Here is a 21,160-nt window from a genome sequence, read left to right as displayed (position 1 = left end):
TGCTTGGCAGCCACATTTATTATAACTGCAGGCTCTTGGTCACTCAATGCTTGATATAGACCTGATTCAGGAGTGAGGTGGCTTTAGCAAACCCTTGCTGGCTCTACTATTGATTTTAGGAGCTCATTTTCCACTGCTATTGCTTCTTATTCATCCATGGCTCTGCCCACCAGTTACTAAGCTGACTTCATGGTGATTTCTATAAAGCTAATCCAGCACTTGCTTGTTCTTGAGAGTCTGGCCCCTACAACATGTCCTGCCATATTCCTTGATGATGGAACCATGCTTTGAAAAGCAGGTGAAGTGTCTCCCCACCACATTTACCAACACATCACTAAGCCCTTTTTTTTTTTTTTTTGAGGACTCATATTTTCCTGGTAGCTGCCTCCCCTGAGAAGATCCCCTTTGTGTATCCAGAAAGGAAACTATGGGATTTCTGACTTCTGAGTCCCAGTAGCTCTCATGGACTCTGTCCAGTTTGCCTAGACCTAGACTCTAAGCAAAGTGAACCTCCCTAGGCTGCAGAGGACAAGAGGGTGGGCTGCAGGCTCAGCACTGATCGCAGAGTGCTCATTTGCCACTCCTGCAGTGGTTGCGTCTGATGGGGGGAGGGGGAGGGCAGGGGAAGGCTGCATTTATTCCTTGAGGTTTCTTGTTACCTTATTATACAACTCAGATGGTTTGTTTTTAACGGTCTGCTTGTCTTGTTCCATTTGACCTATAAAAATGCTAACATCCTTTAAGTAGATTTCTTTTAAAGAGTTGAATGTTTCTTTGTCAGGTCAAACAGCGTATTTGACAATAATCGCCAGGATCCCACAGGACTGACTGTGGCTCTTCAAGCCACAGACCTGGCTGGAGTTCTGCACATGCTCTACTGTGTCCTCTTCCACGGCACCATCTTGGACCCCAGCACTGCCAGTCCCAAGGAGAGTTATACTCAGAACACGGTCCAAGTGGCCATTCAGAGCTTACAGTTCTTCAACAGTTTTGCAGCTCTTGATCTGCCTGCTTTCCAGGTACAAGCATTGGTTAGTGAGGTGTTAACCAAACAAGAGTTAATGTTTTAATGTAGATAATGATGTGAGGTTCCTCTCCCGGATTGGGACATATGGAGAAAACTACAATAAAGGAAATCACAATACACACCATTTATTAAGCTACTATCTTCTGGGAACTGTTTTAGATACTCTACATATGCTTTCTCATTTATTCTCATGATAGCCCTGCAAGATAGTATACCCATTTTGCAGATGGGAAATTTAGCATAATATAAATAATAAATAATTTGCCCAAGTTTGCACATGGCTGTGCCAGGCCTGGTACCTATGATTTTCTGACCCCAAAATCTGTGCCACTCTACTACTAAATCTTCTGTGTTGATTTCTTCATGGAAAGGCATTATTATTCCATCAACTTTTAAATATTAAAGAAAGTCTTACATAAATAGAACCAAAGTTAGATAAATTGATTGATATGACTTCCTATGATTTAACTGATTTGTGTCCAGTGTAAAGTGCATGTATAGTTGTATGTGCACACCTCTATAAATTAAGTTTTTATAGCAAACGAAAGAAAAATTGCTTTATGCTATAACACCAGACTGTCAGCTTAGAAATAGATTTTTTTTCATGTAGGAAATTTAATTTTCAAAAACACTGAACCTTTGGAACAGAGCAAGCCCCAAGGAGTAGACTTTCTCTTTCAGTTTATTAACTGTCAAGTGATTTCATTAAAAAAGGAACAAACTTGGCAGATGATGAACCCATAATTTAGATAAATTGCTTTCCTCAGAGGGAAAAAGGTTATAGAGATGTAATGTATGAAAATGGTGGTCTTTGGCCATTCCCAGCTAGAAGAAACGCTTGTTTTGTAGCTGATGACAAATGTGGAATTCTTGTCTTCCTGTCATTTTGTTCACAACAGGAAATTAGTGAGTAAGTTGTAACATTGGATTCAATATCTTTCAACTTGGTAGAGTTAGTTTATCCATCACAAGAACAGAACTCTATTTAGGACTAATGCATTTCAGTTTCCAAAGCAAATGAACACTATGTCTTTAGATGGTAACTATATAATGTGTAAAGTTCTGAGAGTTTACACGCACACCTAAAATAGTAGATATCTGCTCCAGAAAATCCAGTGATTCTTGCCTCTGGATTGAACATAACATCTGTGCTTTATGAAGACCCAGGCCCATTGTGTTCTGTGTGGAAACAGCTTGGAAATCAGGAGGAGACACTAAGTTTTCATCCTTAGAACATGAAGACCAGCAGTCTACCCATCAACTAGTCCAACTAGAGTGATTTCCTTTGTTACCAGGGATTATGAAAAGAAAATATCTAAAAGCTATCTCTTAGCATCCAGTTTTATAAGTCTTCTGACCAGGATTTATATTGCTGCAGGGTGCTCCACATCATAAACAAAAGCATCTGTATTAAGTCAGCCGTTCCATCAGCCTGTCTGGAGTGTCAGAGCCCAGATCCATGCGCTCCCCACACCATACCTGTAAACTCACAACCTGGTCAGCCTCACTCATACGGAACACCACTGAACTCCAACCAGCCCTGCTCCCCTAATGGCCTTTAGGCACAGTGACCAATAATGTTAGAAAAATCAAAAGCTTATTTCTAGCACAAATGGCAAGCTGACATAAAGACCAAGGTTGCTCCTCTCCAGCTTCTTGCTGCATCCAGCCTGAAATGTACCCCCTACTTGAAAAAGCAGCAGGGAAGATACCAGAGTGACTCAAAAGAGTGTTCAAGCCATTCTGTTTTTTGTTTTATTTTGTGATGTTTATTTATTTTGAGAGACAGAGAGAGAGAGTGTGCATGCAAGCAGAAGAGGGGCAGAGAAGGAAAGGGAATTCCAAGCAGGCCCCATGCTCTCAGCACAGAGCCGCATGCGGAGATCAAATTCACAAACCCCGTGAGATCAGGACCTGAACAGAAATCAAGAATCGTTGCTTAACTGACTGAGCCACCCAGGCACCCCTGTTCAAGCCTTTCTTAGAATCAGATGCCCTGCCTCCCAAGTAGAATGCCCTTTCCTGGCTGGTTCCTAATAGTTCTCCAGTACCTTTGCTTCTTTCCTCTCTGTCCCCCTTGAATCTCCGTATTTCTCTTCAGTCTCTCTTTCCTTTTCTTTTCCTCCTGTTTTCTTTTATCTTAGTCAATTTGGCCATCATTGTTTCTCATTCTCTCCCCAGACACTGTTCCCAGGTACTCTTTTCCATTTAACAAGTGCCTGGACCAGGAAAGCTCACAGGGACCTCCCCCTGACTGCCATCCTTTCAGTACTCAAGTCCAATGCGTGTCTTTGTTACTCCTCATCAGCATATGTGGGCACCCTCATGCCCAGAGTTTCTAGTATCAGAGCCTTTAATACATCGACCCATGATTACCTTATTGTTCCAGTTACTTTTATGGAAACAAAAACTTAGTTGACAACAACCATTTTATTATGATTACAGACTCTATGGGTCCAAAATTCAGGCAGGGCTTATCACAGTAAGGGTAGCTTGTCCCTACTCTCTGATAGGGCTTCAGGTGAGAGGCTCAAATAATGGGGGGCGGGGAGGGGCAGGTTGACACAGATGGCTGGGAGCTAATATTATCTACAGGCTCCTTCACTCTTCTGTTCAATGCCTGGGATTACTTAAAGCCTAGGCTCACCAAGGACTGTTGGCCAGAAACACACATATCAACTATACTCTTGGTTAAATCCGTCAAAAGCCTTCTAGATTCAAGGAGAGAAGGCATAGGCCCCACCCCTCAGTGGGGTCACTGTCAAAGATTTATAGGCAATTTTTGAACCACTGCACTCTGTTTAGCAAGCTAAAGTAAATCATCCACACAGATATCATAGATGTAGATGGATATCTGATCTAGCATGTAATACTCAAGTAAATATAATACAAATATATAACACTTGCATTATAAAGCAATGAGTGAGTTTGAGGAAAAGTACTATTTTTATGATAAATATGGTCAGAGAAACTCATGTTCTGGTTCATCGAGACAATTTACATGTTAAAAGTGAGAGTTTTAGAACCTCTGTTAATTAAAGACAGGAAAAGAGATTTTAGGTACAGCATGGATCTGACCTCAAGAAAAAATCTGGGAGACAGTTTATGAATTGCCTGAGTGGGTCAAAGGAACTGAAGAATAAAATTGAAATGAGATAAATGGTCTGACCTGCTAAACAGGATGGTGTAAGACATGTTGACCATCTGAGTCCCAGTGCATCACAAGAATGCAGGGCTCTAGTAGGCATTCTACTATCCATTGAGCTCTGCATCTGGAGTCAGGCCGATGTGACTGTGAGCCATTATACCACCAAGTGTTGTGACCTTAGAGAAGTCATTCGAACCTTTATGGGCTCAGTTTCTCATCTGTAAAACAGAGATTAAAAACACCTACCTCACAAGTATGAGGATGAAATGAGATTATGTAAAGGCACTGTCCTAGCTAGAACATAGTAGGCCCTCAAGAAATGTGGACTGGGGGTGCCTGCGTGGCTCAGTCATCTAAGTGTCCAACTCTTGGTTTCGGCTCAGGTCATGATCTCACAGTTCATGGATTTGAGCCCTGTGTTGGCTGCTGACAGTGCAGAGCCTGCCTGGGATTCTCTGTCTCCCTCTCTCTCCCTCTCCTCTGCTCATTCATATTCTCTCTCTCTCTCTCTCTCTCTCTCTCTCTCTCTCTCTCTCTCTCGCACGCGCGCGCACTCTCTCATTCTCTCACTCTCTCTTCCCCCCTCCCTCCCTCTCCTCTGCTCATTTTCTCGCTCTCTCTCACTTTCTCTCGTGCTCTCTCTCAAAATAAATAAATATTAAATTAAAAAAATTTTTTTTTAATGTGGACTGACTCAGCTTCTAAAGATGAATAATTTACCCAAACTGTTTTGCAGAGATTGATTCAGAAAGTTAACTTTTGGATGCAGCTTCCCCAGTGCCCCTCCTCAATTGGGTGAAGCCATAAACCTAGGCACTTGTTTTGTGTGGAACCCGTCATGTGCTAGTAACAAAAGGTTATCCACTAGAATATTTTCTTAGCTTGTTCCATTTCATTGTATACTAATAAGGCTGTCAAAATATTTTTCCCCCTTTAGCAAAGAGTCTGATTTCACTGTGAATTCATATTGGCACAGATGGCCTTGGATCCCGGATATTGTATATTGCATACACTTTGACAGATTTTACAATTGAAGGTGGTCTCAAGAAACAAATCAATGTACTGACTTGGCAATTAATTCTGGCTAAAAAGGAAATATAGTTTCCTAGAAAAATTGGTTTAATTTTTATATTCAAACTTACATGCCCCTTGACCTGCTCTTATCAGTGAAGGTTAAACAGAGGGCACTGGGTCACAGCATGCTGGACACAACTAATTAAATAAGGGCCAAGCTGAGAAGGTGTCACTACTTGATTTGAAGGAACAGAGCTCCTCTGAAGCCTCTTTGGGGCTTGAAAAACATTTTGTCTCAGGTCAATGAAACCGAGACAGAAGGCACTCTTAAAATTTAGCAGTAATTTTATTTAAGCAATATTCACTAACAGGACTGTGTTTCACCACTGTTCAGCAAAGTGAATTCATTGAAACTTCCAAGCTGCGATGTATCTGACCTGGTTCAAGGCCGCCAAGACCTCAAATCAAGAGATGAGTTTAAAACATTGCCTTTTCCCACAGCCCGGCAGTGGGGCTTCATTCCAGTGTCGGCTGCGTGTGTACTCTGTAGGCTTCGCCTCTCCCCTTTGCCCTCCTGTCGCTCTGTCTGTTTGACATGTTTATTAAATAGAAGCTTCAGGCTGCACAGACAGACTCAGGCTCTCCTCCCGCATCGCCCACAACAACAGCCCTTTGCCTGTCTGGGGAAAGGATCCCAGAAGCCTCACAGTTGGGGGGGCTTCATGGTTTGTTTTTTTGGGGGGGTCAGGGTGTTGGGTTGTTTTACATTCCTTTGGGAACATTGGGTATATAGAGCTGTTTCTTTCAGTAATAACCAGTTGTTATTTATATTGCTTTCCTGCTTGCACATAAGTAAATAATTAGAATTGTATTTTTATCCCTGTATTCAATAAAATACTTTCTCCTTCAGAAAAAGAAAAGTATTAGAAGTTAGCTAAATGGTAGATTCACAGGAGAATTTTAGCATTTTTATATTTTTCCAAATAGAAAACTTTTTCATGAGAAAAAATAACTTCTTACAAATGGAATAAATAACTATGCTTTAGGTGGATAGTGTCTTGATCCATGAAGTAAGTATTTCTCCATGTCTCTTTTCAGGGTAAATGTTGCATTGCTTATGGTCGTTTATTAGAGCAAGAATTCCCAAACTGAACTGTCAAGCACAGTGCTCTAGAATTTCCCTATGCTTGTCCGGCACCATGGCAGAAAGGACAGAGGGTCCAGTCTTGCTTTGTGATTTGCAGCCCTGCCTGTCCCTGGGATGAGGAGTTCTAACTGCTCCTTGTCTTCGTCAGTCTATTGTAGGGGCAGAGGGCTTGTCCCTTGCATTCCGGCACATCGCCAGCTCTCTGCTGGGCCACTGCAGCCAAGTCTCCTGTGAAAGCCTCCTTCATGAGGTCATCGTCTGTGTGGGCTACTTCACTGTCAACCACCCAGATAACCAGGTAAGAGGCCCTGGACAGTTCCTCAGGCTGCTCCCCCAACACTGAGAGTGTGAGGTATTGGATTGAGAAAAGGCAGGCTAGCCTGCTGGAACCCATCTGTCTAGCGTGAGGCCCTTTAACCAGGCTCCAAGGACACCTCTCTACCTTATTCTACCCAAAGAGATTTGATCAGCACTAGATGTGCACTAAGGCCTCCTTTTAGAGTTTTAAAAATAAAATATTTTTAGTAAAATATTCAGTACACAGGATCATCTATTCCCTCACCAAAGAGGTTCTGATGTTCTATCCATATATTTGTTTCATTGTGATGAGATAGAGTGCATCTTTCAGTTTGGGTCACTTTGCAGATGGCATTAGAGTCGGGTGCTTTATGAAGCTGCTCATGTCACTTGGCTTCTACCTAGGTGCTTCGGGGTACTAGGTGGTGGTGGAGGGGTCCCAAGAAGGCAGGACTTGGGCTTCTCCCCCTTGAGTCACTCAGAGTGCTTTTGCTTTTAACTCCTTATATTATGTGGTTTCCAAGCAAGATTTCATTTGTAAATAGGGTTCTGCTACTCTAAGAACTTGGGAAAATGGTGTTACTGATTTTGTAAAACAATAATAATAATGAGCACCTTATTTCTCTTCATTTTTAAAACCAGAGTAATGGCATAACTAACACATCAAATAGTAGTTCCTGACAGCCTCATTTATCTAAAACCTTCTGCAAACCTCAACTGTATGGATTCTAGCTGAGAAAAAGGCCTCTGGACAACCCTTAACCCTCACTTCAAGCTTAATAAGTTTTATTTTAGGCACATCTCTCACAAGCTTGCTTACTAAGTTTATCAGCCTGCAGCAAACTAGACCAGGGCGGGAGAAGGACAGGAGTTGGTTCTAGTGACAAAGCCAAGTTCAAGGTGAGAGCGGGAAAAGAAAAAATAAAAATAAGGCAGGGCTGAGAACTCAGAAACCACAGCCATCTGGATAAAAGGGACACTAAACCCTGTATTTATTTCTGAGAAGATTCTGGATCCCCCCAGTGCTAACCTTGAATGAACATGGAGGCGAAATGTATTTTCTTTGCATTCCCTTTGAAGAAGGTTGAGGAACATGCAGTCCATTCTAGAAAGAATTCCATGATTAAAATATAGAAAATGTGGGCCAGAATAAGTGTCATACATAGAAAAGCTCCTCTTTTCCAGACACTGGTGCCAGAAGGATGGACCTTTTTCACCCCCTCTCCACTACGGGAACATTCTGGAGATGCTTTCCCCTTGCTAACACCCCCAGGTACTGATGCTTTGTCCTTTTTGTGGACCAGACCCAGCAGGTTCATGAGTCTCTTACAAGCCATATTATACAAGATTAATGCCACAGTAAATTTAGTTAACATCTACCAGTGCACATAGTTACAGGTTTTTTTCTCTTAGGGTAAGAACTTTTAAGATCCACTATCTTAGCAACTTTCAGATGTATGTATGAAACAGTACTCGTCATCATGCTGTACCCTACACCCCCAGAACTTAGTTATCTTAGAACTAGAAGTTTGTACCTTATGACCACCTTCATCTATTTCACATCCCCTCCCCTCCATGAATATTTTACATAGTTGAAATCATACTGTTACATACATATCCTACTTTATACATACCTATCCTACTTTATACACTTAACATTACAGGTCTTCCTCTACTTACACTGGGGTTATGCCCCAATGAACCCATCAAAAGTTGAAAATATCTTAAGTGGAAAGTGCACTTAATACACCTAGCCTATTCTCAGGATGCTCAGAAAACTTACGTTAACCTAGAGTTGGGTAAAATCATCTAACACAAAGCCGGTCTTCTAGTACAGTGTTGAATATCTCATTTAGTTCATTGAATACTGTAGTGAAAGTGAAGAACCGAATGGTTTCTGGGTACGGAATGTGGTTAAGTGGATCAGTTATTTACCCTCATGATGGCGTGGCAGACTGGGGGCCAGCTGGGAGCCGCCACCACCCAGCATCACCAGACAGTATCATATTGCTAGCCTGGGAAAATATCAAAATTCAAAGTACTGTTTCTACTGAATGTGTATCACTTTGATAAAATTCAAAAATCATAAGTCGAACCATCATAAGTCAGGCACTGTCTATCAAAACCATCCTTTGTGAATATCTATATTGAAGTATAGTTGACACACCTGTTGTGAATATCGTTTTTATTGGCTGCAGGGCTTTATCCTGTGTAGACAGCCCCTGGTTTCCCACACAATTTCCTGATGTGGTTTTTTTTTTTTTTTTTATGTTCATTTATTTGGGGGGAGGGCACAGTGTGAGCAGGAGAGGGGCAGAGAGGGGAGATAGAATCCCGGGCAGGCTCAGCACAGAGCCCAATGTGGGGCTTGAACTCACAAAACTGTGAGATCATGACCTGAGCCCAAATGAAGAGGCGGACACTTAACCAACTGAGCCACCCAGGTGTCTCCAATTTCCTGTTTTATACTGTAAGTTGTTTATCACGTATCATGACACTATCTTGGACCTCTTTACGGTCATCAGTGGGTGTGGTAGTATTTTGCTGTGTTAACAGTTCTGCGGCAAGAGACCAGCTCCTTCAGCACATCCACGTTTGGGGATGGTTTGAAACTTTGCTTAAGCCAGCTCTGTTGTGATGAATTTGCTGAACTCAGAATTGTGTGGGATTTCAGAGAGTTTTTCTACCAATGCCAGATCACAGACCGATCCTTTCCTGCAGATAAAGCACACCTCCTAAGTATCTGTGGGTTCACCAGAGTGAATGGGAAATAGGGTCAGGGGAACCAGCATTTGGAGATGGGCACAGCAGAACTGATTAGGACTTGGTGACAGTACAGTGACTGGGCACGTTGGGACAAGCGGAAACAGACTAAAAGGGCAGAGAGAGCACCGGGCAGCACAAGCAGGAGACAGATGCGCTATGGCTTGTTTTCTGGGGAAGAAGACACGGCAGTATTTGGAGATCATTGTTGAGAGGTGAGCTCACTTAGAGGAAAAAATTAGAAAAGGGAAAAAAGCCAGATCTTCTGTTTTGACATCTAGCCTCCCAGAAAGATTGAATATTAAACTGGACATCTACTTCTGACTTGAGGCAAGATCAGAGAAGTCAGTTCAGCCCTGAGGCAATTGATGAAAGCAATAGTCCATGAGAAGAAAGAATGTGATAAAAAGTAGAGGAGAAATCAGAAATCGATAGAATTATAGTAATTGTCAAACACTGAGACACTGCCTCTTACGGAGATGTGGTTTCTAAGCATAACCCCTGATAGTTGTAAAATTGCTGATACCGTTCTTCCCATCTGGTGTCTTTTGGACCTCGTTAGCACTTCAGCGAGGCTGGAAGTATCAAGATGTAGTTCTGCCTCACATACAAGTGAGGGATCGGGAGTTGAAGAGGTGAAGTAAGTTCCCTGAAATGATATAAAGAAAACAATGATATAAAGAAAACTTTAGGTCCTGGGATGGTATAAATGAGTGTGTTTGATTAACACAAAATTGACCACAGTCTAGCAAATAGAAGGCCTGGGTTCTGGCCCCTGTTCTGCCACAAGCTGTGTGATCTTAAATAAATCTTTTTTCCCTCTTCAGGCTTGAGCATGTATATTGTTTCTGGAAATGACAGTGGTGATAGTGCACAATATTGTGAATGTACTTAACGCCACTTAAAAATGGTTACAATGGTAGGTTTTATGTTGTATATATTTTACCACAATAAAACAATATTAAAAAAAAAAAAGAAGGGGATTGTTCTATATGATCTCCCTTGTGAATTCCATGTGTCTGTGATATTTAAAGGGTAAGATTAGAACCACAGACAGACAAGCATTCTGATCTCATGGGGGCTCCAAGCCATTTTGTGGTTTTTCAGATGCTCCTTGCCCTACTCTGGATCCTGTCAGCCCCAGACGGCTTTATTAGCTGCCTGCCCACTCCATGGCACGGAATCCTTAAAAGCTGCATATACCCTGGCTGTCCGTATTAATAGAGGGGCTCCACTGACAAACCAATAAGCAGAGACTTACAGGTGAGATGTCAGGTGCCTTGCTCGGTGAAGCCATCTCTAGCCACAGTTGTTTCACCCACATCAAAGAGTTGTGCTCACCAGCTCGTGGCTGGGCTCCATGCCCTCCGGCTGGATGGCAGGCAGGGGCTAGGGAGGGGAGAAATAGCCTCAAGCTTACCAACAGGATAACTGCTCATATCCCAGTAGAATTGGGGAGTTTTCTGTAACTAAAAAGCTGATTGTTTATTTCATTCTAAAATCTTGTTTTACTAAATTCCCTTTCAAATCTCCCCAGTAATTTGTCAAGTGAATGTTTGCTAAGGGGATGTGGTAAATGCAGCTTTAAGCTCTCATCTTTTAAGGTCATAGATTCATGGCAGCTCCACCTGGAAGGGCGCTGAAATATCTAGTCCAGCTGCCTCATATTACAGGTGGAAAAATTGAGGCTCAGAGGAAGGAAAGGAATTGCCAAGCCAAGAACTGGCACACCCCAACTCACAACAGGCAGTCAAGTTCGTGCCCTTTCCACCTCTCTGTTCTTATGAAAGGGTATGTATTTAACCTGATGCCACATTCTCTAAATCAGAGGAATTTGAAGGGAAAAATTATGATGCTCAATTCATTTAATGCTTCTGTGTCATTAGTCAGAAGTCATGTTAATTTGCAGGGCCTGTTTGTCCACAGTGGATCCTTTATTTTCTCCTGGGGAAACAGCTTGTGTCTTTATAAGACAGGAGATTTTGAACTCCTGCTGCAGCCTAAGGCTGTTTTATTAGGTAACTGCTTTGCATAAAGGATTGGCCTTTTTTTTTTTCCTTTTTTTAACCACCATTTAGTCTATTAACTGCAAGGACTGAGCCCTCCTGATACCAAAGATGACTTTAGGAGAGAAACCTGGATAATAAAAATAATACCCTATTCTTGATGGACCCAATCATGTTTCCTATCGGGTTGCAGTTTCTAATTAAAAAATTTTTTTAATCAAAAACTTCCTGGTATTTTATGGCAATTTCATGACTCTTTCTAAATCCTTTCCCATTTAATTATTATAATGAACATAATTAGTATGTGCTGTCAGCCCTTCACTTTATTTACATTTTATATTGAATAATTAAATGTGGTCTGATAATTAAATTAACTCGAATGACAGATTATTTGACTGCCTGCTTATTACCGTATTGGGAATAAGCACCTTTGCATATTCATTTTAGTTAGTGACTTTTTCATTTGGAAAGACCCCATAGAGCCCAGCTATCAGAACCAGTCTCTTGTGGCATTTGAAAGGAAGGATCCCTGTGGCCCACCCTCCCCCATCCAGCTTCTCAGTAGTGAAGTCCTTACAAATCATGTAATCATCTGCCCTGCACTGGACCAGAAGCTCTTAAATGCTTCTGGGGAGATCAGAACGGGCAGGTAAGGCTGGACAGTGAACCTTTGGTGACTAGATTGGGCCTGAGCTGTGTTACATGCATCTTCCAGGTCTTTTGTAATTTGATGACTTAGTAAGAAAACCTAAACGTTCATTGACTAAACATATCTGAAATGTATCTATTGTACTCACCTCAGACGTTTCCCTGCAAACAAAAACAGGCCACTTTCCTAGCTGTATACCATGTGCAGCTGAGGAAAGCAGACTGATGTTTTAAGAGTGGCAGTTTTCCAAAGCCCCAGTTCAGCCTTTAGAACTTTCAGAAGGGACCTAATTCCTACTCAAACATTCTTAACTTCACTCTTTGTTTTTCTCAAAGGCAGATGGTCCCAGGTCACACCCACTTGGTAAACTCCCCCGGCCCCATTTGAGTCCATGAATGGGGTCCACTGTGGTGGGTTTAGGGCAGAGTCTCCAGCGTTTGAAGCCCTTCTGTTCCCCCAGTGTTGGCAGCTCGTTCTTCAGCTGTCACACAAGCATTCACCTTTCTGCATTATCTTTCTTTGTGTGACAGATACAGTTCCTTTCATAAAATGAAAATGTATCGGGTCTAAGGAAAGCTTAACAATTTCAACAGTATAACCATTTTGGAGTGACTCTCTTTATAGAATAGTACCAAAGAAGAATGTGGGATTTTTTTTCCCCCAAAAGTGAGCAGTAACTTTCCTAATTAAACATAACTAAACATTTAACACTTCTAGTAAGTGACCCGGCTAGTATTAGGATTAGAAATTTGCCAGTTAGCAGTTTGGGAACATTGTATTAAGTCACCAATTTCACAGAATCCACGTAAAAGGTACCTTTTATTTTGCTCATCTCTTTGGATGAATTTTCCAATGCAAGACTAGTCAGAAGTCCCACATGCTGACAGCACATAAGACACCTGAGAGGTTGTAGGGAGCATTACCCAGGGATCAACTGGAGTCAACGGCAGTCCCACCAAGAAGCCCGTGCTTCCACCACTCAGCTAACTAACACTGGCCACCACTAACACTGGCCACGGGTACTTGTATTGAATTGAGAAAGGAACATTCTTCCCCCTGTGAATGGGATGGCTTCCTGATCTGTGACTCTTGTAATTCCCACGCATCCCCCCATCTGGTCGATGCAGCAGTAGTGAGGGTGGCACCCAAATGCATTCACGTCTTGAATCAGTCTGCAGCTGAAGTTTTGAACTCTCTCTCCACTTGTTCTACAAGTCAGATGTCCTAGAGAATAAGAGCATAGGCTCTGAAATCAGCTGGCTTAGAAACCCGTATTCTGCTCTATGCCAGCATTGTGACTTCGGGCAAGTTACTGAACACTGAGCCAGACTCCTTGTGAATGTTCACAAAAGGCAGCTGTTGCTACCCCAGCTTGCCCTGTTATCATCATCTTTATGACACTGAATAATACACCTGATTTGGCAGTAGGCTAACCTCCTAATTCTGACCTAGTGAGCTGACCAAACAGGATCATACAGATAAATTATCCTTCCTTTACCAGTTTTCTCAGGTTCTCATTTTTGAGGAACTCAGATCCAGAACATTCCAGTAAAATAACCGTCATGAAATCTAACACTGAAACTTTGAAGTTGAAAGCTAACCGATGCTTTATCCCTGATGGACTATGAAAAGTTGGGATCCCACAAAGGCCCTTCAGCAGTGACTGTGAGACCAGCAGAATGAGTAGGGTCATTCTGAGGGCTAGTTCACTTCAACTGCAAGGTGGCATGAAGTCAATCATTCCTCCCTAAGTTCCGTCCCAAGACTAGGCAGAGCCATGGAAGACACACAAGAGGAAACCAAGAAATAAACCATCAGCACCTTCTACCCAAGGCACCCAAATCCAGACCCCCTGAACGGGATGAATATTGTCATGTGCAGGGCAGCTGTGTGCACAAACCTCAGTCACCCTTGCTCCCTGGAACATCTTCTATTAGGACGTCAAACATGCATAAGAAAATGATGCCAGAAGGAATATTTTGTCCAAAGTTTAACTCCTAACCAGTGATAAATCTAATTTTTCTGGGCCTTCCTTGGTCTTCAGTCATAGAGGGACCTTTTTCATAAATCACTGGGGTAGATTATAAAGAATTAATGTGTAGTGGGGCACCTGGGTGGCTCAGTCAGTTGAGCGTCCAACTCTTGATTTTGGCTCAGGTCATGATCTCATGGGTATGAGCCCCACATCAGGCTCTGCCCCAACAGCGCAGATTCTATACTCCCTTGGGATTTTCTTCCTCCCTCTCTCTCTGCCCCTTCCCAGCTCATGCACATAACACTCTTTCTCAGAATAAATAAACTTTAAGAATAAAATTAGGGGCGCCTGGGTGGCTTAGTCGGTTAAGTGTCCGACTTTTGCTTAGGTCATGATCTCACGGTTCGTGGGTTTGAGCCCCGCGTCGGGCTCTGTGCTGACTGCCAGCTCAGAGCCTGGAGCCTATTTCAGAGTCTGTGTCTCCCTCTCTCTCTGACCCTCCCCTGCTCACGCTGTCTCTCTCTCCTAGAAATAAATAAAAATATTTTAAAAAATAAAAATAAAATAAAAAAATAAAAATAAAAATAATGTGTAATCACAAAGAACAGACCACTCCTGAGACAGGAAATTTTATTAAGGCCCTCATTAGTCGCTAAAAGCCCACCACCTTGGAACAAATGCTGGTGCAGCAGTCAGCCTTGCTAGATCCTTTTCTGGCTGCAAAGCTGAGTGACCCTGGGCAAGTCACTGCCCTTCTCTGGGCTTCACTTTCCTATCTAAAAAAAGAGTGATTTGAAGGGCCCCTCCTACTCTGAGAGAGGATGAAGTGTGAGGTCATGGCCAGACCAGCATAAGAATATAGGTTTAATCATTTTCATTTCTAAGTATAGTAATCGCAAATATTCCACTCTAGCCACAGCTGGTCTCCTTGCTGTTCCACAGACACACCTCAAGCCTTTGTTCTAAGTGCTTCCTACTAGAATACTTCCCCTCAGAAATCAGCATGGTTTGGAGAGGCTTCCAAACACTTTTCTCAGATGTCATGTTATCAGGCCTTCTCTGACCACAGTACCTAAAACAGTTATATAGATGGGCGTGGAGGAGGGCACTTGTTCGGATGAGCACTGGGTATTATATGGAAACCAACCAACTTGACAATAAACTGTAAAAGAAAAAACAATTATATAAGCCCCATGATCACTGTTTCTCTTTTACCTTACTTTATTTTCTTCACACACTTATTACCTCCCACCATGTATTTCTTTTGTCCGTCCCCACCCTCCCACCCACACCCCATCTCACTAGAATGTAAACCCCTTGAGAGCAGTCTTGTCTCCTGTGCCTGCAGCGGTGCCTGGCACATAGTGGTTACCTAATAAACATTTGTTGAATGAATGACTGGGTGTTGACATGATACATTTCTCCTTAGGCATAATACTACACACACACACACACACACAAAATGGTCTCAGATTTTGAAAGATACAGCACTTCTATTTTACTGACCAAACCTCCTGAACTGACTTCTAGCTAAAAATTTAAGAGCCATTTCTTTGGCACTCTGGGTTACTTATCTTCAAATCTGTTCTGAAAGAAATGGCTTCATTTTGTTTTTGCAGGAGCCAATAGTTTTGACATCCAAAGGAGACTACTGTGTTTAAAGGTCTGGCACATATAGTACTTGAGAACACAGTGGTATGTGAGAGAAAGCTTTGGGGGTAGATCACATCCTAGCCCCTCTTTTCCCTTGGGTGGTAAACAGAGGCAGGCTATCCGGAGGGTTGCTTTCGCTGACTATAGCAGAGAGACAACAAATCCTAACTCATAGGGTTGTTTTGAAGAGTGAATGTCATCCTCATCACTCGGGTCTCAGATGTGACTCTCAGCTATGACAATGGATGCCTGTGGGGTCTTTGCTCACCAAGTTGGTGGCATTGTCATGGCAAATCTACTCTGACTTATGATTTGGTTTTTAAAAAAGGTTTTTGGGGCACTTGACTGTCTCCCTTGATTAAGCATCTGACTCTTGATTTCACTATTTATGAGTTCAGGCCCCCAAGTTTTGCTCTGTGCTGACAGTGTGGAGCCTTCTTGGGGCTCTCTCTCTCTCTCTCTCTCTCTCTCTCTTTTTCTCTCTCTTTCTCTCTCTGCCCCTCTCCCACTTGCTCTCTCTCTCTCTCTCTCTCTCTCAAAATAAATCAAAATAAACTTTAAGAAAATAAATTCTTCTTTAAAAGAAAGGCTTTTGACAGGTATGAGCCACTCTAAGAAAGCTCACTGCAGGAAAATCTATACTTAAAGACCCCCAAACCATCATTCATTTTAATAACATTTCCTAAGGGCCTGTTTAAATGTTTATCTTAAATCTCTTCACATGTAGTTCCTTTGGGAATCTGTAGCTTCAGCGGGCCGTCAGATGCTGCACACCTTGTCAGAGAACCTGGCATGTGAGAGCCCTGTCAGGACAGCAGCCCACAGGCCAGCCTCTGCCCCAAGGCCTGACTAGTATGTTTGTATAGCTTGTTGAGAGGCACATGGGCTCTCACACGGGCAACCTAAGTTCTGGTCCCAGCTCTCCCACTTACCAGCTCTGTGATCCTGGACACACCACTTACCTTCCTGGTGCCAGTTTCCTCATCTGTAAACTAGGGAAACCATCCATAACATCACGGCATTGTTGTGTAAATAATAATTACCCATGCACTTGGTGATTAGCACATTCCCTGGGCCAGAACACATGTGGACTGGGACGCCTGGGTGGCCTAGTCGGTTAAGCGTCCGACTTTCGCTTAGGTCATGATCTCGCGGTTCGTGGGTTCGAGCCCCGCGTCGGGCTCTGTGCTGACTGCCAGCTCAGAGCCTGGAGCCTGTTTCAGTCTGTGACTCCCTCTCTCTCTGACCCTCCCCTGCTCACGCTTTCTCTCTCTCTCTCCTAGAAATAAGTAAAAAAACAACATTAAATTAAAAAAAAATTTTTTTAAAAAAAAGAACACATGTGGACTGTGATGTTATTGGAGTGATCATTGTCTGCCTCCAGATTCCCTGCTCTTGGTTGGAGAATAAGCCCTGGAGTTTGCCCCCAGTAAGCCCTGACACATGATATCAGCTTGGATAGGCCTCGTCTGCTGTGTTTCCCCACCCTTGGAGAAGCTGCAGAAAGCTCTGTGTGTCCCCTGCCTACGGGGTTCCTCTGTTCCACCCTTTTGAGATGCAGATGCACCAGGGGGTCTGCTTGCAGATGCCTCTAGACTGCTGCTCAGTGCACTGCTCTGGCGTAGCTGTGAAGGGGGTTGGGGGGGCTGGGAGGGTCAGTCCAGCTCTGGCCAGCTGCCAGCTCCCCTTCCCAAGGCGCATGCCTCGTGCAGCTGGACATACCTGACAGGTGACAAACACATGCTTCTCTGGATGGCAGTGAAGGAGAATCTCCACTCACCACTTTGTATTGGAGAAGTAGGAGGAAGGGAGACCTCACACCCAGATCATTCTTTTTGGTACAGGCAACTGCTAAACTGAAAACACACCACAGAGATCACTCAGAGGTGCACTGAGATTGTGTTAGGAAAAGAAACTGGAAAATGGCTCCCATGAATCACTGTGAACATTTAATGGGTCTTAATTGGAACCTTATCCTACTGTACTTAGAGCAGAGAGATGAAAGCAAAAGAAATCTGAGAGACCATTTATTTCACTCGAGAAAGCAGTAAACTGAAACTACAAAAAGATTTGACTACTATTATATTTTTATGATTAAATAAAATTGTCATAGACTGGTGCTGGTGAGCCCATAAATGCTCCATGGAATGCATCCATGCTCTCTGACTGCTGATAGGATGTGACCAGAAAATCTATCAGCCTGTGCTCTGCATTTATTAACCCTGCTGTTCTCACACCACCCAAGGTTTGACCCAGGCTCTCCTCACAGGAACGGTCCAAAGCCCACTTGGAATATTTGTGTTTTAAGGCATCACTAAATGCATTACCCACCCACTTCCTTACCCCCTGATGCACGCGAGCGCGCGCGGGCACACACACACACACACACACACACACACACACATACACACACACATCCTTTTGGTCTGTGATGGACATAATCTTTCCAGTATTATGTGTGTCTGTGTGTGTCTGTGTAATTATAAGTTCTCTTTTCTTAAAGAAGTGACTTTAGAAAATCAGAATAGCTACTAGTTGAGAATTTGTGGACAAACTTGTTTTATATAATGACTTTTATTCTAAGAATAAGTGCTTTTTTTTTACCATATTTAAATGTAATGGCTGTGTGGGTATAGGCAGCATACGGTGCTATGTGTGTGAATGCTTATAGCACAGGATATTATTTCTGCAAGTTCACAGGCCTTTAGAGACCGTTTAGTCCAACTCCCCTCATTGCCAAAGAGGAATAGAACTTGAGTTCAAAGTCACTGGAATCAAGCCTCCTGACATATTTTCTAAGGCTTTCTATGACTAGCCTTCCCACTCCCCCTTCCCCCACTCTGTGGTAGATGGGACACAGATAATGCAAGTAAACAGAAAATCCAAAATAAAATAGTCCCTCAAAGTATGATGATGAGACTGTATCATTTATAAGGTCTGTGTTCTTTAGATAAGGTTCTTTCTCAAACATAAACTAAAATGGAGCAGCACTTTTGGGTATAGTCCCTGACAGATTATACAGTCTGTGACTTTAAGGTGAACCAAGTGTTTGAGATCATCTGGGCCAACCTTCTTGTGCTGCAAAATGTGTTTGAAGGGAATTTAGAACATGCCTCATTTGAAAGGTAACTCTTCTCACAGAATAGGCAGCATGAAAGAAGGAAAAAGAAGCTCTAACAGAACAGAATGCTGGAGGTGACTTATTCTTGGGTAAATGCCAGTACTGTGAGCGTTGTGTCCATTCGTCACTCATTCCTTCTCTCATATATCCACTTTTGCTAAATGCCCAACCTCTATCAAATCACATGCTGGGAGATGCAGGAATGAAGACAACCTAGATCTTGTCCTGTGAACTCACAGCCGAGGAACAGTGCTATCAGTGCAGAGACTCAGTCCTTCCTTCAGCAAACACCTAACCAGTGCCTGCAGCGGTCCAGGCACTGTTGCAGACACCCAGGACCCAGTGGGAAACAACATAGACAAAGCCCCTGCCCTCAAGTTGCTGACATTCTGCTGTTCATTCTGACCGGAGCTTAGGAGGCAGGGGAAAGAATAAGAGCTAAGAGTGAAGAAGCAGGCCAAGCCCAGGTCTTGAAGGGACCTTTGTGCTAGATCAGGAACTTGGGAATTTCACCTCTAGAAGATGATGAGAAGCCCCTAAATATTACTAGCAGGAGATGATATGTTCAAAGTATGTCTCACCGCCACTCCAGAATGTGGAGACTAGGAAGGTTCCCACTAGGACTTTCCTACCGGAGCCCGAGGACTGAACAGGGCCCCTGGTTCTGAAGCATCATTCTGACCTGCAGGAGCACAATGACATTTGAGGAAGCAGCCTGCCCAGACGCCTATTTTGCATCCCCCTGCTGGTGGTGTGGTAACCAGCGTCTCTGAGGAAGCAGAGGACAAGCAAGTCACTCACTTGCTTCTCAGTTTCCCTGGAGGGACACAGCAGGACAACCACACACCCCTTACTACATGAGGAGACCCTTGTTTCTGGAGGATCACTTGCTCTCCAAAACTTGTGAGAGGCCACACCCCCAACTACTGGCTTTAGCGTCTCCTCCTGATCCTCGCCGCTTTCCTCCCTTTTTCCCTTCTTCCTTCTCTCTCCTTCCTCCTTGACACTGTGCTGGTACTTTACAATAATGATTCCCTGAGACCACCAGGAAAGAAGGCTAGTGCCAAGATCTCTGCATTTAATCTCAGCCTAGAAATCTATTTTATGGCAGAGGAAAGTTTGGGAGGAGAGAAACTTACGTGCAATGCTCACCAAGGGACTCTGTGTTTCTCTGCTCGGAATTTGATTTGCTTATGTCTGTGGACAGACTCTCCAAATTTTTCTCCCGTGTTATTTAAATAAAGCGACTTCTACACCCTCCCTACTCTACCTGCAAGGCATCAGATGAGAGAAACAAGGTGTGTGTTTTGGGACATGCCATTTTCTTTATATGATTGGTAGAGGTCACTAGCTTTAAGGCCCCTCCTGTCATGTTGTTTCTGTCCTGGGCCTGGGCTTTGGGTCTGATAAGACTGGTCAAGAGCGATGGGGACAGAGAGGCGTGGCCTGGCCACTGTGCTTGCTGCCTCTTCACCCCAGCGTTGTAGCATGACCAGTTTTGTTTTGTTTTTTTATATTTTTATTTATTCCTGGGAGAGAGAGAGAGAGAGAGACAGCATGAGCAGGGGAGGGTCAGAGAGAGAGGGAGACACAGACTCCAAAATAGGCTCCAGGCTCTGAGCTGGCAGTCAGCACAGAGCCCGACGCGGGGCTCGAACCCACGAACTGTGAGATCATGACCTAAGCGAAAGTTGGACGCTTAACCGACTAAGCCACCTAGGCGCCCCGTAGCAGGACCAGTATTATGGAGAGGAATGTAACAACTCCTTTGTTTCTGTCCTGCTAGAAAAAATAGTCTTTGTTCCAATGATTTACAGACTCTCTCTGCTGTCTCTTTTAATGAATTATGATGTCTAGACACCAATTTTTGCCCCTCTGTTGAGGACTTCTTGTCTCTGACAAGAAAATGAGAAAAACAAAACAAGATTCTTCGGCATCAAGAATTCGCCTTGGTGAGATTTAAGTACTTGTATGCACTTCTGTGCGACTGTATACTCCCCTCACCCTACCACACTGACCGACACAACTGGTTGGACCTTCGATTTGACAGACCAACTCACAAGGCCTGCCGAAAGAGGCTGCCCCTGACCCACCCTGCCCTGCTGTCTGTACTGTTGGGCCAAGAGGCTGTCGAACTCCATAGGGTGCTGGCCAAAGATGGTGTCCCCCGAGGATCTTGAAGGCCCTGACCTGAGGCCCTGATGGGGTAGGTATAGGCCCTCTATAGCTGGATTTAGGAACGAAAGCTCAGTCTTCATTCATTCAGTCCCTTAATACTTATTAGGCACCTGTTGTTCTTCAGGAACTGTGCTAGGCACCATGCCAGATATTAGGGATACAGCAGTGAATAAAAGGGACAT

General features: G+C 43.4%; 1 protein-coding gene across 3 annotated transcripts in view; it reads left to right on the top strand.

The window, feature by feature from the left end:
• SCAPER (S-phase cyclin A associated protein in the ER) overlaps positions 1-21,160 on the top strand; it is a 514,984-nt gene that overhangs the window by 478,193 nt on the left and 15,631 nt on the right. For all 3 annotated transcript variants that reach the window (XM_039238174.1, XM_039238172.1, XM_039238173.1), the window contains 2 exons: positions 782-1,019; positions 6,485-6,634. In XM_039238174.1, the coding sequence (XP_039094105.1) occupies positions 782-1,019; positions 6,485-6,634 (388 nt within the window). The remainder of the gene's footprint in view (positions 1-781; positions 1,020-6,484; positions 6,635-21,160) is intronic.

The sequence above is a fragment of the Hyaena hyaena genome, unplaced genomic scaffold (assembly GCF_003009895.1).
Source record: "Hyaena hyaena isolate Hyena2069 unplaced genomic scaffold, ASM300989v1 scaffold_137, whole genome shotgun sequence".
Taxonomy (NCBI): Eukaryota; Metazoa; Chordata; class Mammalia; order Carnivora; family Hyaenidae; genus Hyaena; species Hyaena hyaena.
The sequence above is the reverse complement of the archived record's forward strand: the minus strand, read 5'-3'. Positions and strand labels throughout refer to the sequence as shown.